This window comes from Phocoena sinus, chromosome 20 (assembly GCF_008692025.1).
Source record: "Phocoena sinus isolate mPhoSin1 chromosome 20, mPhoSin1.pri, whole genome shotgun sequence".
Taxonomy (NCBI): Eukaryota; Metazoa; Chordata; class Mammalia; order Artiodactyla; family Phocoenidae; genus Phocoena; species Phocoena sinus.
Window position 1 is genome coordinate 39,938,940 of NC_045782.1, and position 16,885 is coordinate 39,955,824.

Below are 16,885 nucleotides of genomic sequence, written 5' to 3' on the forward strand. Positions count from 1 at the left end.
GAAAATACAGGGACGTTTTATGCTACAGCACGGTCAAAGCGGAGCTAAATAAGACAGAAGGGGGTGGAAGGCGAGTGACGAGACTGGGGTGTGCGGTGAAGATGAACCTGAGGAGAACCGAAAGTGCGAGAGTAGAGAGGTAGGGAGTTATGGAGAACATTCAGGTCACACTTCCCCTCAGCACCCCAAGGATACAGAGACCTGGGGTCCGGGGTTCCCATGGGACCTCGCAGAACCTGGAGCGCCCAGAAAACGTGGGGAAAGGAATCTCTAGTGAAAGAGGCGGCCAGAAGCACTTACCGTGCCATGGCTGCTCCCGCTGCCCCAAGGCGTTTGGAATCCGAGGCAGGGGCCGCTATCTTTAGATCCTGGGGACGCCCCCAGCAGCTGCGTCTCCTTACATGGTTGGGGAAAGGGTTTAGAAGAAGTGGGAACGTGGCCTAAGCCAAGGGATCCGCACTCCGAAGAGACTCTGGGAGAGCATAGTCCCTGCAGCCCTTCACATCTTGGGGTCTCCAGAAATACACACGTTAGGAATAGACGACCCGCCCGCCGGGATTAGAGGTCGATACACATGGAAGGGCTTGTCCCGACTTCATTCGCCTGTTTCTCCAATGCTTAGCACACTCAGTGTCCGACACACAGCAGGCGCTCAATAAAAAAAAAAACTACTGGCCAGAATTAAGTCCCGAGGGAAGGCCGGCCCTGGATGACGTCTGAACTAGGTGACGTCTGGGCCCCGCTGATCCGCTCCTCCGGGTTTCCCAGCCGGTGCGCCGTTGCCATGGCAGCAGGGGGCGTGGCTGACGTCCGGCGGCGTTTCCTGAAACATGGCGGCTCTGGAAGCGGCTGCTGAACCGGTAACGGGGGTAGCGGCCGTTGGACCAAAGGCGAAGGACGAAGAGGAGGAGGAAGAGGAGTCGCTTCCGCCGTGCGAGGCAGTGCGCTGGGCGCCGGTGGGGGCGGTGGCAGAGGCCGGGCCCGGGGCGGCGGCGTTTTCGGAAGAGGCGGCGGTCGAGGAGCCCGGAGCGGCCCCGGGCTCCCCACCGGACTCGCCGGGCCGGACGCTGCGGCGGCTGCGGGCCGAGCGGCGGCGGCTGGACTCGGCGCTCCTCGCGCTGTCCTCGCATTTCGCGCAAGTGCAGTTCCGCCTGCGGCAGGTGGTGCGCGGGGCGCCGGCGGAGCAGCAGCGCCTCCTGAGCGAGCTCGAAGACTTTGCTTTCCGCGGCTGCCCTCACGTCCTGGGTTACGGGAGCCCAGAGGACCCCGCCAACGATGATGGCGACGGGATGCCGGGGGACCGGCCACGGTTGCGGGGCGAGGACCAGGTGAACAGCTGGGCCGCGCCCCGAGGGATATGGGAATAGAGGGGTAGGTGGGCGGCGATGCTAACGCGGACGGAGGTAGCACTGGTGAGAAGCCGGCTCGTCTAGGTGGCTATGCGTGTCCCAGAAGAGACCAGACAGGTGTTCGGGACCTGCTGAAAGGCAAGAGGACAGAGAGGCCTGGGAAGCTGACGGTGAGAGGTGTTCACCAAAGGTGTGGGAAGAGATGCAGGTGTGATGAGGTGAGAGGCAGAAGAGGGATGAGCGAGGAGAATGTTCAGAGGGCAACAGAGCAGCCAACTGAAACAGTGCTGCTCCCGCTCACCTTGCCGTCGCCTCAAGAACCTAAGCCCTCAGCATATTTGCTGTTAGAGTTCTCCGACCCTGGAGATTGAGAAAATTGCTTAGAGAAGAGCAAGTGAATTGAAATCCGTGGAAATTTACATGTACTCCCTGTCCGTGCTTTCCTAGAATCTAGAGAATGTCTTTAATCTTCAGACTCTTGTCTGGGTGAGAGCTTTGGTGAACAGCAAGGTCTCTTAGTAATTGTAAGAAACACAAGTCCTAATTATGTGAATTTCCTAATGCTGGTATTTTAAAACTCCTTCCCCATCCTACTTAATAACTAGGTATTCTAAAGGAAGCCCCTTTGGTAACTGTGACAAGATTCATTCAGTTAGTCAACACTGAATGCTGAGAATTTGTATGACAGCCCCAGGAGACATTTCCTTACGGTCTTTGAACCTCTGGAAGTGCACAATTGTAGATAGCTTGTTGAAAGAGACTCGCTGTTTTTTCTCCACCTTCTTATTTAGGTTACAACCCATATGTGGCTTTCTTCCCACTTAAATTGATTTTAACCAAGAAGACTTATCAGTAGCAGATATTGACTTGCTTATTTTAATCTGAAGTGTTTCCAGTGCAGTCCTGTGTTTACTGTTCCACCCTTCTCTCCGTATACCCACAGCTCCTTGCACAAGTCCTCAAATTGCCAGACTTTTTTTTTTTTTTTTTTTTTTGCGGTACGCGGGCCTCTCACTGTTGTGGCCTCTCCCGTTGCGGAGCACAGGCTCCGGACGCGCAGGCTCAGCGGCCATGGCTCACGGGCCCAGCCGCTCCGCGGCATGTGGGATCTTCCCGGACCGGGGTACGAACCCGTGTCCCCTGCATCGGCAGGCGGACTCTCAACCACTGCGCCACCAGGGAAGCCCAAATTGCCAGACTTTTAAGGAACAGGTAGGATAGAAAGAATTTCTGTGGTCAGGCCCTGTTCAGGAGTGAGGAGCACCAAAGATTTGTTGTGGATGTGGTGCTCTTTTGGTTGTCCGTTTTTACTTTTAGAAACAGTGTACAATTTAAAAAAAAACAAAAAACTGTAGCGCTCAAAACACCTAATAAGCAGCTGTAATCTTGTGTGCATATATTGACACATGAACAGGTGGTGCCAAAGTGGGGACATGTTAGAACCAAACGATTTACTACTTATTAGTTCCAGTTTTTTTTTTTTTTTTTTTGTTTTTTTTTTTTGTTTTTTTTTTAATTTTTTGTGGTACGCGGGCCTCTCACTGCTGTGGCCTCTCCCGTTGCAGAGCACAGGCTCCGGACGCGCAGGCCCAGCGGCCATGGCTCACGGGCCCAGCCGCTCCGCGGCACGTGGGATCCTCCCGGACCGGGGCACGAACCCGCGTCCCCTGCATCGGCAGGCGGACTCCCGACCACTGCGCCACCAGGGAAGCCCCAGTTTTTTGTTTTTTTAACCAGTATTTTCTCTCGCTTCATACTGGAAATTATTTCTGTTATTTCCTGCCTTGCACCAGAGCTTATTGTTCTCACCTAGTAAACATGTTTGCCCACATTCCAGTAAATCGCATACTCAGTAATTACCATGGCAGGTAACAGTGTTTAGCAGACACAGTCATGAAAATGGAATCAGGATCTATGGCTGGTTTCTTTCTTCTTTGGCTTCATAATGTTGGGATGGGATACAATGAAAACAAAAACAAAGTTTCCCTAGTCCTTTCCCTTTGGGCTGGTTAGACAGCTTTTTCCGAAAGAGTTCATTATTTGGAATGTGGCCTTCTGAACCTGATTGCGTTCAGTAACATACAGCAAATGTGTACTGAGAGCTTACCCTGTGCCAGACACAGTGCTAGGCCCTGGGCGTAGTCAGGGCCTTTGCCCTTAAGGAGTTCATAGACTTGGGGAGACAGAATCCTAAACATGTTAATCATTATAATGTGACATGAGCTAGAGTAGAAGTGTGTACAAAATACAGAGGAAGTGATTGGTTCTGCCTGGGGAAATCGAGGAAACCTCATAAAGAATAGCTAGGCCACTAAGTTGGGGAGAAGAACAGGGTTCTAAGAAAAAACCACGACACTGGGAAAGCTTTGGAGAGGCAGTATCCCCTGAGAAAAGGCTTGCTTTCATATTGAGCAAAGCTAAAGCAAGGGGATTGCTTTTTAAATAGATAAACAAACAGTTAATTTGTTGTTTTTCATTTGTTCTCTCTCATACCTTACTTCTGGAGGCCTTGGTAAGTACCATTTAAGATTATAGACATCTAGTTTAAAATGCAGCCTTACACCTGTAAATGATTTGCTAGTTTTGCTTTGTTTTGTTTTTGATACTCAAAAAAGGCAAGGAAGAACCAGTTTTTGAGAATACATTGGCAAGGCTTTATCTCTCCGAAGGGTTTTTCATCATTTAAATGTAGAAACTACCTGGTGGCCAACAGTGAGAAAAGGTGTCACTGGTCAGGGAACTTTATCGAACTTTTTTTTTTTTTTTTTAAACCTAATTACCTTCTCACCCCTATTACTTGGCTTTGAATTTTTTTCACTGCCCCAGGTACCTGTGTTTGTTTGATTTTGCAATACATTGGAGGCACTTTGGACCTTAAGAAAACTGATATGAGTTATAAAGCCTCTCTGTACACCCTTACCTCCAGATTCTCTCGCAAAATTTGGCTGTAGCAAGTATTCAGGACTTGTTCTGTGGTAATTGGCTCTGGAGGATGGCATGTTTAATTCCAGGGAGGCTGTCTTGGCTGAGATAAATTGTGTCAATCTTAACTAGACCTGAGGGGGTGGGAAGCAATCTTAATGAAAGGCTCCATTGTACTTATATCCTATTTCCAATGAAGGACAAACACTTTCTTAAAGAAAACACGCATTTAATAAATTGCCCTGATGAAATAATTATTCTCATTTTTTAACGTGTCCCATGAATTCTGTATTTCATTCGGGTTACTTGGAAACATTTTATATTTTACTAGTCATTATTGGCTTAAGAGAATTCATAATGTGCCCTGACTTTTTCTTTTCCTGTGAAATCAACCCAAATCTTTTCCCATCTTAGAGTGAGCAGGAGAAACGGGAACATCTGGAAACCCAAAGGGAGAAGCAGAAGGAACTGATACTGCAGCTCAAAACGCAGCTCGATGACCTGGAGACGTTTGCCTATCAGGAAGGCAGTTACGACTCCCTGCCACAGTCCGTGGTCTTGGAAAGGCAGCGGGTGAGCAGATCCAGAGGCGCCTCCTCCACTGCCTCGGGTTACCTTGTCCCTTCCAGCGTTCACAGGACAGCCTTGTCCAGCTTGCTCACCCTCAGCCTCACTGCTGGTCCATATCAAAGGGAAATTTTGCTGCTACCTGGGACCAGTCTTTATTCACATGTGGAAACACACATGCCAAAGTTTTCTAATGTGATGATTGAGCTCTTTTTTGCTTTTTTGGTGGCTATTATTATTAATAATAGTAGTAATAAATAATAATAACAGCAATAATTTCTTTCATTTGATCATTGAAACCGTTCTACTTGGGCACTTCATACGATGTAAACTAGTTTTCTCCCCCAGCACCAGTCAATAGATATTCCAGGAATCCTGACTTTAATGCTGTATTTATTAAAGCAACACCTGGGCAGACAGGTAAATCTGTTAGTCAAAACACAGTCTCCGTTACATGTTTGTCTCTCTGGAGCTGTGATGTGGCTGTTTTTCTGGCAGGGCTGGAGTTATACATTATCTGGTTTTCAAATTGTTCCTCATGTTGTCACTAGGATATTTTGGTTGTAACACGCCTGGATGTTTCATAGAGCTTTTCCTTTAGTTGCCTAGAGTAGTAAGGCAAGAAGGGATGAGAAGGACTAGGAACTAAGGGAAATCAGTATTTATTCTCTTGGAGGCCATGGGGGAAGCTAACTATGGGGCTTTTGGGATCATCAGCCACCTTGGATCATTTACACTGTTGTTCTCTTGAGTGAAATTTACCTGGCCTGGTAGAAAATTTGCAGTGAGAGGAGCCATTTCTGTCAGAGAGGAACCAGGGGTCCTTGTTTCTATAAGAGAAGTAAAAGGCCTGTGCCCTCACCTTGATCAGCAGTTGCACCATTTTTCTCACAACCATTTTTCTCACAAATTTGATTTCCATTTAAGGGTAGAAGGGAGGCACATACTAAAGATTCTCCTTCTTCCGAACCCTCTCCCTGAAAATTCCAAAGGGTGTGCTCATGGCTTGTAGTCTTGATAGGTGATCATCGATGAGTTAATAAAGAAACTGGACATGAATCTGAACGAGGACCTCAGTTCACTGTCCACTGAGGAGCTTCGGCAGCGTGTGGATGTAGCTGTAGCTCAGATCGTCAACCCAGCCCGAGTGAAAGAACAGCTGGTTGAGCAGCTGAAAACTCAGATCCGAGACCTCGAGATGTTCATCAGCTTCATCCAAGGTCAGAGGAGGGATGGAAAGAGAAGGGTGGCTGGATGTCATCATAATTATATGTATTCTGAGTACTAACACCTAAAGGTGCCAGTCCTTGATGTATATGTAAGAGGTTTGAGCACTCGGTAAGGGAGCCAGCATGGTGGAGTAGAAAGGGCATGGATTTTAAAACCAGAGAGTTAAAATCTCAGCCCTGCCCCTTACTGGCTTCATGTCCTCCGTAGACTAATGAGGTTAGGCAGGTTCCTGACCTCTTCAGTCCCGCTCTCCTCCTCCATAAAATGAAGAGTCATGCTTCCTTCACTCAGCAGTTATTTATTGAGCCAGCTAGTATGTGCCAGTCACTGTTCCACACGATGAAATACTATTTGTAAAAGTCTTGTCACGTGGTGGGCACTAGTAAATAGTATTTCGCCTTTAAAAACCTGCCAAAAAGAGGCTAAATAAATGTCTCCTCTTTGTAACCTCTGATTGCAGATGAAGTAGGAAGCCCATTACAGACAGGTAGTGGACACTGTGAGTGCAAGGCCAGTGGGAAGACAGGAAAGGGCTCCTGCAGAACTGGCAGCAGCAGACCACCTCCGGGAAACAGCAAAAGTAAGTACAGCTTCCAGAATGCGCAAATCTATAGAGACAGAAAGTAGATTAGGGGTTGCCTAGGCTGGGGGATCGGGGAGAAGTAGGGAGTGGGAAATGCCAACGGTACACGGTTTCTTTGGGGGATGATGGTTGCCCAACTCTGTGAATGTACTAAAGCCACTGAATTACACACTTTTAATGGGTAAGTTGAGTGTTATGTGAATCATATCTCAAAATAGTTATCACTAACCAAAAAAAGTAAGCCCAGCGACATCCTAGGTGGCTCTTGGCTTCACGTGGGACCCATGCTGTGGCTCAGAAGCAAGACTGGATCTCAGCTGGTGACTTGCTGACTGTCCCTCTGACCACTGTGGCCTCTCACTGATGAGTCGTTGTGTTTTCTACGCAGCGAAGGCAGAAGACATGAAGAGCGTTCGCGAGACAGGGCTGCACCTGATGCGGCGAGTGCTGGCGGTGCTCCAGATCTTCGCCGTTAGCCAGTTCGGTTGCGCCACGGGCCAGATCCCGCGGACCCTGTGGCAGAGGGACCAGGCTGACAGGGACTACTCTCCCTTATTGAAGAGGCTGGAGGTGTCGGTAGACAGGGTGAAGCAGCTGGCCTTGAGGCACCAGGCACACGACCATTTCAGCAGCTCCGCCAGCCTCCAGGACCTCTCTCTGGGAGGCAAGGATGAGCTGACCGTGGCTGTGCGGAAGGAGCTGACTGTGGCCGTGAGGGACCTGCTGGCCCATGGACTGTACGCCTCTTCACCGGGGATGAGCCTCGTCATGGCCCCCATCGCCTGTCTGCTGCCGGCCTTCTCCTCGGCCCCCGAGGCCATGCACCCCTGGGAGCTCTTTGTAAAGTACTACCACGCTAAGAACGGCCGTGCTTACGTGGAATCCCCCGCCCGGAAGCTCTCACAGTCCTTCGCCCTGCCTGTCATGGGAGGCACTGTGGTGACGCCCAAGCAGAGCCTGCTGACAGCCATCCACGTGGTGCTGACAGAGCACGACCCGTTTAAGCGCAGCGCAGACTCGGAGCTGAAGGCCTTGGTGTGCATGGCGCTGAATGAGCAGCGCCTCGTGTCCTGGGTGAACCTCATCTGCAAGTCGGGGTCGCTCATCGAGCCGCACTACCAGCCCTGGAGCTACATGGCACACACGGGCTTTGAGAGTGCCCTCAACCTGCTTAGCCGCCTTAGCAGCCTCAAGTTCAGCCTCCCTGTAGACCTGGCTGTGCGCCAGCTCAAGAACATCAAAGATGCCTTTTGATGAGAATGCCCTGGCCCCAGACCAGCTCTTGCTCAGTAAGGATAGATGGTTAGTCTTCTAGGATAAGAGCAAGAATTAGGAGGAGGGGCTAAAGACATTTTCCCTAGCCAGATGATGCGAAGTCTCTCTCCCCCATCAACTTAGCATCTCAGAAAGATATGCTGGAGACCCTCTTGTTAAAAGGTTCTGCCCTGGTGTGTAACCACGGTGTACATGTGAGCACATATACTTGAGCCTGTTGAAAAGAAGTCAGTCATGGCACACACTCTTCACGCCATGTCTGATTTGTAGAAAATCCGGGTTGCTGTAACCATTCTCTTCACGGTGGTGAGGGACAGCATGAGTGAGTTGTTGGTCCTGGAAGACATACAACTTAAGCCTCCTGTCAGTCAAGTTGCGAGCCATCTTCCTTCACTTGAAGCAGGTTTGAGACAGTCCTAGGTCAGAATTCAAATTCCTTTTGTGAATACTGATGCCTCTTTCTTCCTGACCCCAAGGTCAGGGGAGGCCGTGTGTGTTCCATAGCTGCCTCTAAAACCAGGAGTGGGAATATCTGAGAACAACATTTCTAAGGGTGTTTACCACAGTTGATTTTTTTTTTTTTTTTTTTTTAATTTGGCTGCGCCGAGCAGCTTGCGGGATCTTAGTTCCCCGACCAGGGATTGAACCCCAGGCCCACAGCAGTGAAAGCACCAAGTCTTAGCCACTGGACCGCCAGGGAATTCCCCACAGTTGATTTTAATATGATCCCTTTTTCGTGTAGAGGTAAGAACTGAAATCTGTCCCTGACCACGTGGTCCTTTCCTCACAGCCCAGATGATGGTCTTTCGGTTTTGGAGCTGGTTTACCAGGACAGCCACCATCTGGTACCATGTCCTCTGGCGAGTAACCTTTCCTCTGCGCACCTCCCAGCTTCTCAGAAGGAGACGTGTCCAAGGTGTGTTCCACATGTCCTGGAGGCTGGATGGTGGAGGAGGTCTGACCACGTGATCATACTACAGCGTGGGTAGGAACTGTGGCAGATCACTGGTGACAAAGAAGGGGCCTGGCATTTCCTTGTAGAACTGACTCTAGACTGGTCCTATTGGGTCTCTTTTAGCCTTTTTAGTTCATATTTGCCATTCAGCTTGCATCCTGCTCTGAGACTGACCAAAAATGAGCAAAGTATATCACCTTCTGGAAAGCCAAATGGGTTCCCAACACTACTGACTTACCATCGTTTCATGTATTTAATTGCCAGCTGCGGTTCGGGTCTGCACTGTTATGTAGTGCATTTTAACTTAATGTTTGCAGTAAGATATTATTTAAGATCTATTCTTGATCATTCATTAGAATTAGTCCTCCTTCACGTGAAACAGGATAAGTGTAAAATGTTGTGAAAAGTGGTATCTGTGGTTGCTAATAAAATCATAGTATTTTGTGTAGCTTCTCTGCAAACACCTTAGGGACTGTTGGCTTTGGTTTATAAGTCTGGGCATTGTCAGCGTATCTGATCCAGATCAGTATTTCCTTGAGCAATGCCTGGCTCCTGGCATTTCTGCCTCTTCTCTATCCCCTGCACTGGATCAACTCAGCTTTGGTGGTGTTTCCCCCACTATCCCCCTTGAACAAATTCATGAGGAAGTGTCGTTGGCATTATCATCCCATCTTGCCCAGACCTACAGTCCTATCCCCACAGCAGATCTCACCGCACATGCCACTTTAGGAATTGGCGCTTTTAAATTCACTTGTCTGGATACCATTTAGGGTGGGTGCTAAGTGCTGTCGTCATACGGCATAGCCCTGGATCACCCCAGGATGTTTCCAATCCTCACAAAAACTGGTATTAAGGCTTTTGTGCTAACATGATGAGAAGCATTTTATGTGTGTGCCTTCCTAATTTAATTCTCACTACATGTAAGGCAGGACAATATTATCTGCATTTTATAGCTGAGGAAACTGAACTACAGAGGTTAAGTATTTTGTCCACGTTTACATGTTGGAAGAGCTGGGATTTGAACCCAAGTTGCCTGAATCCAAATCCTATGGTCTTTATACTGTTAATTTATTTACCTCATTGTATCATGCTGCTTCTAGGTATTTTGTTCCTCTCTCTCCTTTATCCACCCCCTCACTTCACCATCACTTTGTGGATGAACAGGTATTTTCCACATGCCTGCCAGAAATTTCAGCTGCCAAAGGACTAGGCTGCAGGGAGATGGGCAGATAGCCATTGCTCCGCCAAGTTCTTCATGAAACTTAAAGACATGTAGAGACAGAGACAAGCCTGCCAGCAGGCCAGCAGTCACGTAGCTGCTAGTCACTGATAACATCTGTATTATAACTGAGGACAGAGGTCTGTGCTTGGCTTGGAGTGAGGCAGACGGGAGGAAGGAGGAGAGGAGGGACTGTCAGCTGAGGTCTAAGGCTATGCAAGAACAGAAGGAAAGAGAGCCATGGACATGTATCCAATGAAAGTGCAGGGTCCACTGTATGACCTGAAAGGCATCGTTAAAGATTTCCAAGATGCTCTGCCTTCATTCATTCACTATTGAGCACCCACCAACTGCTTGGGCCAGGCTAGGTGCTCAGAACTTACCTCTCCCTGCCTTCAAGGAACACAAGGTTTAGCAAAGGAGGTAGCAAGCCAATTGGAGATTTGAGTAGCTTGTTAAGACACAAATTGCTGGGACTTCCCTGGTGGTGCAGTGGTTAAGAATCCGCCTGCCAATGCAGGGGACACAGGTTTAATCCCTGGTCTGGAAAGATCCCACATGCCGCGGAGCAACTAAGCCCGTGCGCCGCAACTACTGAGCGTGCATGCCACGACTACTGAAGCCTGTGCTCCTAGAGCCTGTGTTCTGCAACGAGAAGCCACCACAATGAGAAGCCAGAGCACCACAATGAAGAGTAACCGCCCCCGCACCCTCCCCGCCGCGCTCAGCAAGGAAGACCCAACGCAGCCAAAAATAAATAGTTAAAACAAACAAACAAAAACAACCACAAATTGTTTGGTTCCATCCCCAGAGTTTTTTATTCAGTAGCTCTGAGAATTTGCATTTCTAACAAGTTCCCACTCTTGGTATGCTGATGCTGGTGGTCTGGGGACCACACTTTGACAACCACTGATCCAAACCAACTGAAATATGTTCTATAGTAAAATTAAGTATGGATTGGATTGCTGAGGGAGCATAGAGAAGGAAGAGATGAATTCTGCCTGGGAGAATTCTAGAGTGGCCTTGAAGGATGGATAGGATTTTGCCCAGCTACAGTGGAGGAGAAGAATAACGAAACATGGAACAGCTTGCGTGAAGACCCTGGCGCTCAGAAGGGGTCGGATCTTTGAGTAGTTGAGCTGGCTGGAACCCAGGTGGTATGTGAAGGATGTGGAGGAGACAGGAACTTATACTGCAAGGAAGATAGAGAGGAAGGGAGTGAGAGTTCAAACTTTGGTACAGAGAGCCAGCGAAGGATTTCAGGCAGGTAAGTGGCGGACTTAAGAGTTGTGTTTAGAGAACTTTCTAAAAATAAGATCTATAGCTCATGGCTCCACACCAGACCTGAACTGGAATCTCTTCAGTTGGCAATGCATATTTAATAAGCATCCCAAGCAATTTTTGACCCACCCCAAGTTTTGAGGAGGGACTGGAGAAAACAAAGAACTGAAGCTGGATCAGTTAGGGAGCAGGTGTAAAAGGATAGAAAAGATTTAAAAGACATGAGGCAAAATTCACAGGATTTAGTTACTAATTTGATTTGGAGAGTTTTAGTATGTGATAAGAGTTTAAGGCAATGATAAGATTTCAGGGTTTGGTTTCTGTTTTCCAAGAGAGAAACAGCGAAAGACACAAAAGCAGATAAGGAGGCTGAAAGAAGACTATGGAGGTGGAAATGGACAGGGTCGTGTGGTGCAGTGGCAAGAGCGGCTTGGGAACGGGGGAACCTTGATCTGCGCCACCAACTCCGTGACTTTGCTGCTCTAGAACTTTCCTCTCATCTTTGAGAGGACAGAGTAGACGATTTCTGAGTTCCTTTACAACTCTACAATGTCATATTACAAATTAAAACAAAACATTTTCATTAAATATAGAAATATAAGTACATAATCAGGGTGATAAACTATTGGAATGAAGTCCTGAGGGCTGCGGGGAAAATTGGTCCCTGGAGAGCCTGAAGAAGAGAAATGATGAAACCCTGATTGTTCCCACGTCTTGCCCAAGACCAATCCTATAGATTCGTCAGTGTTCAAATGAGCAAAAACTATAAGATGGTTTCTCTTTCTCTTGAACTCGGAAGACACCTAAGGAACCATCTAAAAACACTCTTCCAGTAAGTGATGGGAAATAATTCAGTTTGAGAGCCAACTAGACCTGGGTTCAAACCCAGAGTTGATGATCAGAGCCTTAGGCTCTCTAAATCTCAATTTCCTCATGTCTAAATGGGAGGAAAAGACCCAAGATGCAGATTCCTGAGAATTAAATAGCAGTTGACTTACCTAAAGTGTCTAGCATCTTGCCTGGCACAGAGTGGGTACTCAATTTGGTGACTGGGTAAACAGTATGGGCTCAGGAGGACTGCTTGAATCTGAGTTCCCAGCTTGATCACGTACTAGCTGTGGATTTGGGGCAAATTACTTAAGCTCCCCAAACCACAGGATCTTCAACTGTGGAATGGAGATAACATTACTTATCTCTTATTGTCGTTATGAGGATCAAAAGAGATAATACACGTAAATAGATTAACTTGGCCTGACACAGCGTACACAGCTGCTAGTATCACCATAATCGTCCTTCATCTCCCTCCTTTATTCTGGTCGGAAATGTCTCTGACATCATTAGCCTCTAAATGTTGAGGGCAAGTTCCCTTGTTTGATTGATCTTCGTCTCTTCCTTATGCGTAACTGTACACAGTTGGTACTAATAAATATCCTATTTTGTTTCTTACTGTTCCAAAGCAAAAGCAGTAAATTTCAAACTGTGCCTCCCCCACCCGCTAGCGCCAGAAAAAGGAACTACAACCAGGGGGCACAGGAGCAGCTGCGTCCACGTAAAAGCCTTCCGGGGGAGGCAGAACTCCTTTGCCCTTTCTACTGCTGGAGCTGCTCCTAAAGTTTGATTTGAATAAAAAAGCTGCCAGGCCTTCCTTTCCCTTCAAGAGCTTCTTCCGCCCTCAACACAGATTCTGAGCGCCACGCAAGAGGCGGGGAGAAGCCCGAGGGGGCGGGACAGGAAGTGAGGTCACCCTCCCCGGGGTGAAAGGTAAGCGGAAGTGGTCTGTCTTTCTCTGCTGTAGGCCCGAGAGGTTGCTGCCGGTGAGTAGCGGCTGGGGCAGGGTATTATAATCCGCAGCCATCCGCGGCCTGGGGGTCGAGTTGCGGGGTGGTGCCGGGTGCTTTTCATTCCTCGGTCTCTGACGGCTTCGTAGCGGATCCTGTCTTGCGAGCAGGACCTGCGGGCGGCCTGAGCCGAGACGCAGTGAGCGCCGCTGAAGTTTCGGGCCCACAGCCTGAGCTGGCGGGTTTCTGAGCGGCCCCTTCTCTTTTCTCTGCAGACATGGGCAAGTTCATGAAACCCGGGAAGGTGGTGCTGGTCCTGGCCGGTCGCTACTCCGGACGCAAAGCGGTCATCGTAAAGGTACCAACCTCGCGAACCTGTACCCCTTTGTATCCCGTGAATGGGGCGGGCGGGCAACTTGGAATTCAAGACCTAGTTTTGGGGCATTACCCACTGAGCATTGCGAATGGTGGGGGGAGGTGAATGCAGGAGAGCTTTTGAGAGAGAAAGACGCATAATAACAAATGGGAGTTGAATTGGACAGCTAACACCCAACGCGTTCTCCATCAGAGAGGTTTTAAATAATACTAATGGCTGACGTTTATTGAATGCTTGCTTGGTGCCTGGCACTGCCTTATAGGTGTCGTCATGTGCAATCCTTGCGGTAACTATAAGGTTACTTTCTACTGCGAAGGTTTAGAGATGTTAAGTTTAACCAGAGGTCAAACAGGTAGTAAGTGATGCAGCTGGACTCCGTAAAAAGAGGAGAAATTGTTTCTAGTTAAAATGGTCACTTAGCATAATCTAGCCGTTCACTGTTTGCCTTTTACCTACGTCTTTAGCCTTTTATGAGATTTTCCTAAGCTCTGGCCACATACACCACTGCTATTGACTGTTGGGGACACCGGGGCACCCTTGGTTCCCTTTCCTCCGTCTACCTGAGGCTGGTTTTGGAGTTAGGCAGCCAGGTTTGGAATCCTGCCTCTAACCATTCCTAGCAGTGCAATCCTGGAGGAGGCTAAGAGATGTTAAGTCCTGAGAACTAGTGCTTGGCATATAGCAATCACTTCCTAATTGTTAACTGTTACATTTTAAATCTCTTACCTCCCAGGAACCCTTCCAGATTTTTCCTGGTGGGAAGGAAACCACCCTTTTCCCGGTTACTCTTTGGGCATCTAGCATAGCACTTAGAATGTCTGCTTTGTGTCGTTTCTATAATAGTGGGTCTCAGAGGCCTAAGGGTTGAGGGTGTTCTTTCTATACACGCCCTACATCTAGCAAAGGGCCTAAATAGCAATAACATGTAATTGCTCATTCAGAACATTGATGATGGCACCTCAGACCGACCGTACAGCCATGCTCTGGTGGCTGGAATTGATCGCTATCCCCGCAAAGTGACAGCTGCCATGGGCAAGAAGAAAATTGCCAAGAGGTCAAAGATCAAGTCTTTCGTGAAAGTTTATAATTATAATCACCTCATGCCTACAAGGTGAGCGTTTCAAGAATGGGAATGAAAGTGGCTTTTTCTAACTTTTCCCACTCTCTGCCCTGCTGAATAAGGAGACAACCTTGTAGCCGCTCCAGTGGAAGAGACATCATTTTCAATTTGTCATTTGGCCGTGGTTTCCAGTGTTGCCTCTTTAATCCATCTTGGAAGTGTTCACTTTCCTGTTGTTTTCTATTGATTTCCCTGACTTGGCAAAGCCGGATTGAAAAACCTCTTCCAAACTTGCTCTTGATCTGTCTCTCTCCTCACCTGAAAATTCTTTGAAGTGTTGAGTAAAGGTGGTTCCATTTGTTTCCAGCCACAGTAAACACAGGCATAGAATCTGGCCTGCCTTCTTCCACTCTCAAGGATAATAGTTATTATAGGGTAGGGTAGTTGTGGGAAACTGAGAGTGAATTGTGAAGTTTTTCAGTGGCTTGAATCTATGTAAATGAGTTCGTTAAAACTGGGCATTTCCAAAGAATATCATCAGGACTTTAGCACAGTTTTGATGCTAGCTCCTGTGGAGTCAGACCTTAACATGCCAATGTCCCAGGAGTGGGGCGGAGGGGTGAAGGCCCTGGCAGCATGTGGGCTGCTCCTACCATCCTGCCATTGTCCCCAGGTATTCTGTGGATATCCCCTTGGACAAAACTGTTGTCAACAAGGATGTCTTCAGAGACCCTGCTCTCAAACGCAAGGCCCGACGAGAGGCCAAGGTCAAGTTTGAGGAGAGGTAAGTAGGCTTTGGTAGTGAATGCTGGAGTATGGTTTCACTGTTCTCCATGAACACAGTTTTGTCTTCTGTGATTCCTCCCCTCATTAGTGTCCTTTTTTCCCCCCTCTAGATACAAGACCGGCAAGAACAAATGGTTCTTTCAGAAGCTGCGGTTTTAGGTCTGTCTTGTTTCAGTCATTAAAAATACAAAAATACAAAAAAAAAAAAATCCACGTGTCTGCTTTCTTCTTGTTATTAGACTGGGAAAGAACATTCATACGATGAGAGACACTGGGTGGTGGATGAGGGACTGTGGGAAAATATAAAATAAAAGGTACATCTGCCTTTGTGAGACATGGGCTACTTCTGTCCATGGCCTCATAATCCTTTAATGGCCTAACACAGTGGGTAAAATGTCATATTGAACTGTTTCCCCAAAAGAGCTACTCTGGACATTTTTAGGTGTGGAATTGTTTAAGCATCCCTGGCTTCAACCCATTACATATCTAGAGAACTGTTCCCCCCCCCCCCCCCCCCGCCCCCTGCCCCGCCGTTGTGACAACCAAAGGCCCCTGTGAATGGACACCATCTACTTTGGATTAAGAGTCACTAACTTGAGGTGGTTTGTTAAACCGGAGTGCCAGATTTGGTAGGTCAGAATTCAGCATCTTGTGATGTTGGTGCTGCTTGGACGAGGACCACACTGGAGAACTGCTCTAGATGGGGATGGACACCAACAATGAAGGCCTGAGCCACAGAGCAGCCATTCCCAGTGGGACCAAGGAGAGGTCCCCAAGTGGTCTGTCTAGCAGAGACAGGCAAGGAAGGGTGTGGTTCAAGGGGGTGGGGCTCTGGATTGTCACCACTGTGTTACAGGAAAGGCGTTTGGCCCTTCTATAGCATTTTACCTCTCATCGGACACTTAACTGTGACTGGTGTTACTGATGAAATAGGTTCTCCAGCCAAGCTAATACTAAGTCACTAAATGGAACCGGGATTCAAATGGCCCTATTTGCCAAGCTTCACACTTTGGCACACTTTCAGCTGGGGTGAGGAGTGGGGGCATGAGAAAGGGGCTCAGTAAGTTACTCTGAGTGGGAAGCCCTGGACTAGGTGGAAATAGAAAACTTATATCCTGCACTGTTTATGTGTATTCATTGGACTCATCTCACCCTTAAGTGTTTTTTGGTTGGTTGGTTTGTTTTTCTTGGCTGCGTTGGGTCTTCTTTGCTACGCGCAGGCTTTTCTCTAATTGTGGTGAGCGGGGGCTACTCTTCGTTGCAGTGTGTGAGCTTCTCATTGCGGTGACTTCGCTTTTTGGAGCACGGGCTCTAGAGTGCAGGCTCAGTAGTTGTGGTCCAGGGACTTAGTTGCTCCGCGGTATGTGGGATCTTCTCGGACCAGGTCTCGGACTTTTGTCGCCTGCGTTGGCAGGCAGATTCTTAACCACTGCGCCACCAGGGAAGCCCCTCACCCTTAAGTGTTCGATGTCTCCAGTAAGTCACACTCACACTCACACAGTCA

General features: G+C 48.2%; 2 protein-coding genes across 2 annotated transcripts; both read left to right on the forward strand.

Moving 5' to 3' along the window:
- Positions 1-821: 821 nt before the first annotated feature.
- Positions 822-9,329, forward strand: RUNDC1 (RUN domain containing 1). Its single transcript, XM_032615444.1, has 5 exons — positions 822-1,328; positions 4,686-4,844; positions 5,860-6,058; positions 6,529-6,648; positions 7,040-9,329. The coding sequence occupies exons 1-5, from the start codon at positions 831-833 to the stop codon at positions 7,903-7,905; spliced, it is 1,842 nt and encodes a 613-aa protein (XP_032471335.1). The 5' UTR covers positions 822-830; the 3' UTR covers positions 7,906-9,329.
- A 3,758-nt stretch (positions 9,330-13,087) lies between these two features.
- RPL27 (ribosomal protein L27) lies at positions 13,088-15,590 on the forward strand. Its single transcript, XM_032615500.1, has 5 exons — positions 13,088-13,195; positions 13,435-13,517; positions 14,477-14,646; positions 15,269-15,379; positions 15,492-15,590. The coding sequence occupies exons 2-5, from the start codon at positions 13,437-13,439 to the stop codon at positions 15,538-15,540; spliced, it is 411 nt and encodes a 136-aa protein (XP_032471391.1). The 5' UTR covers positions 13,088-13,195; positions 13,435-13,436; the 3' UTR covers positions 15,541-15,590.
- The last annotated feature ends 1,295 nt before the right edge of the window (positions 15,591-16,885 follow it).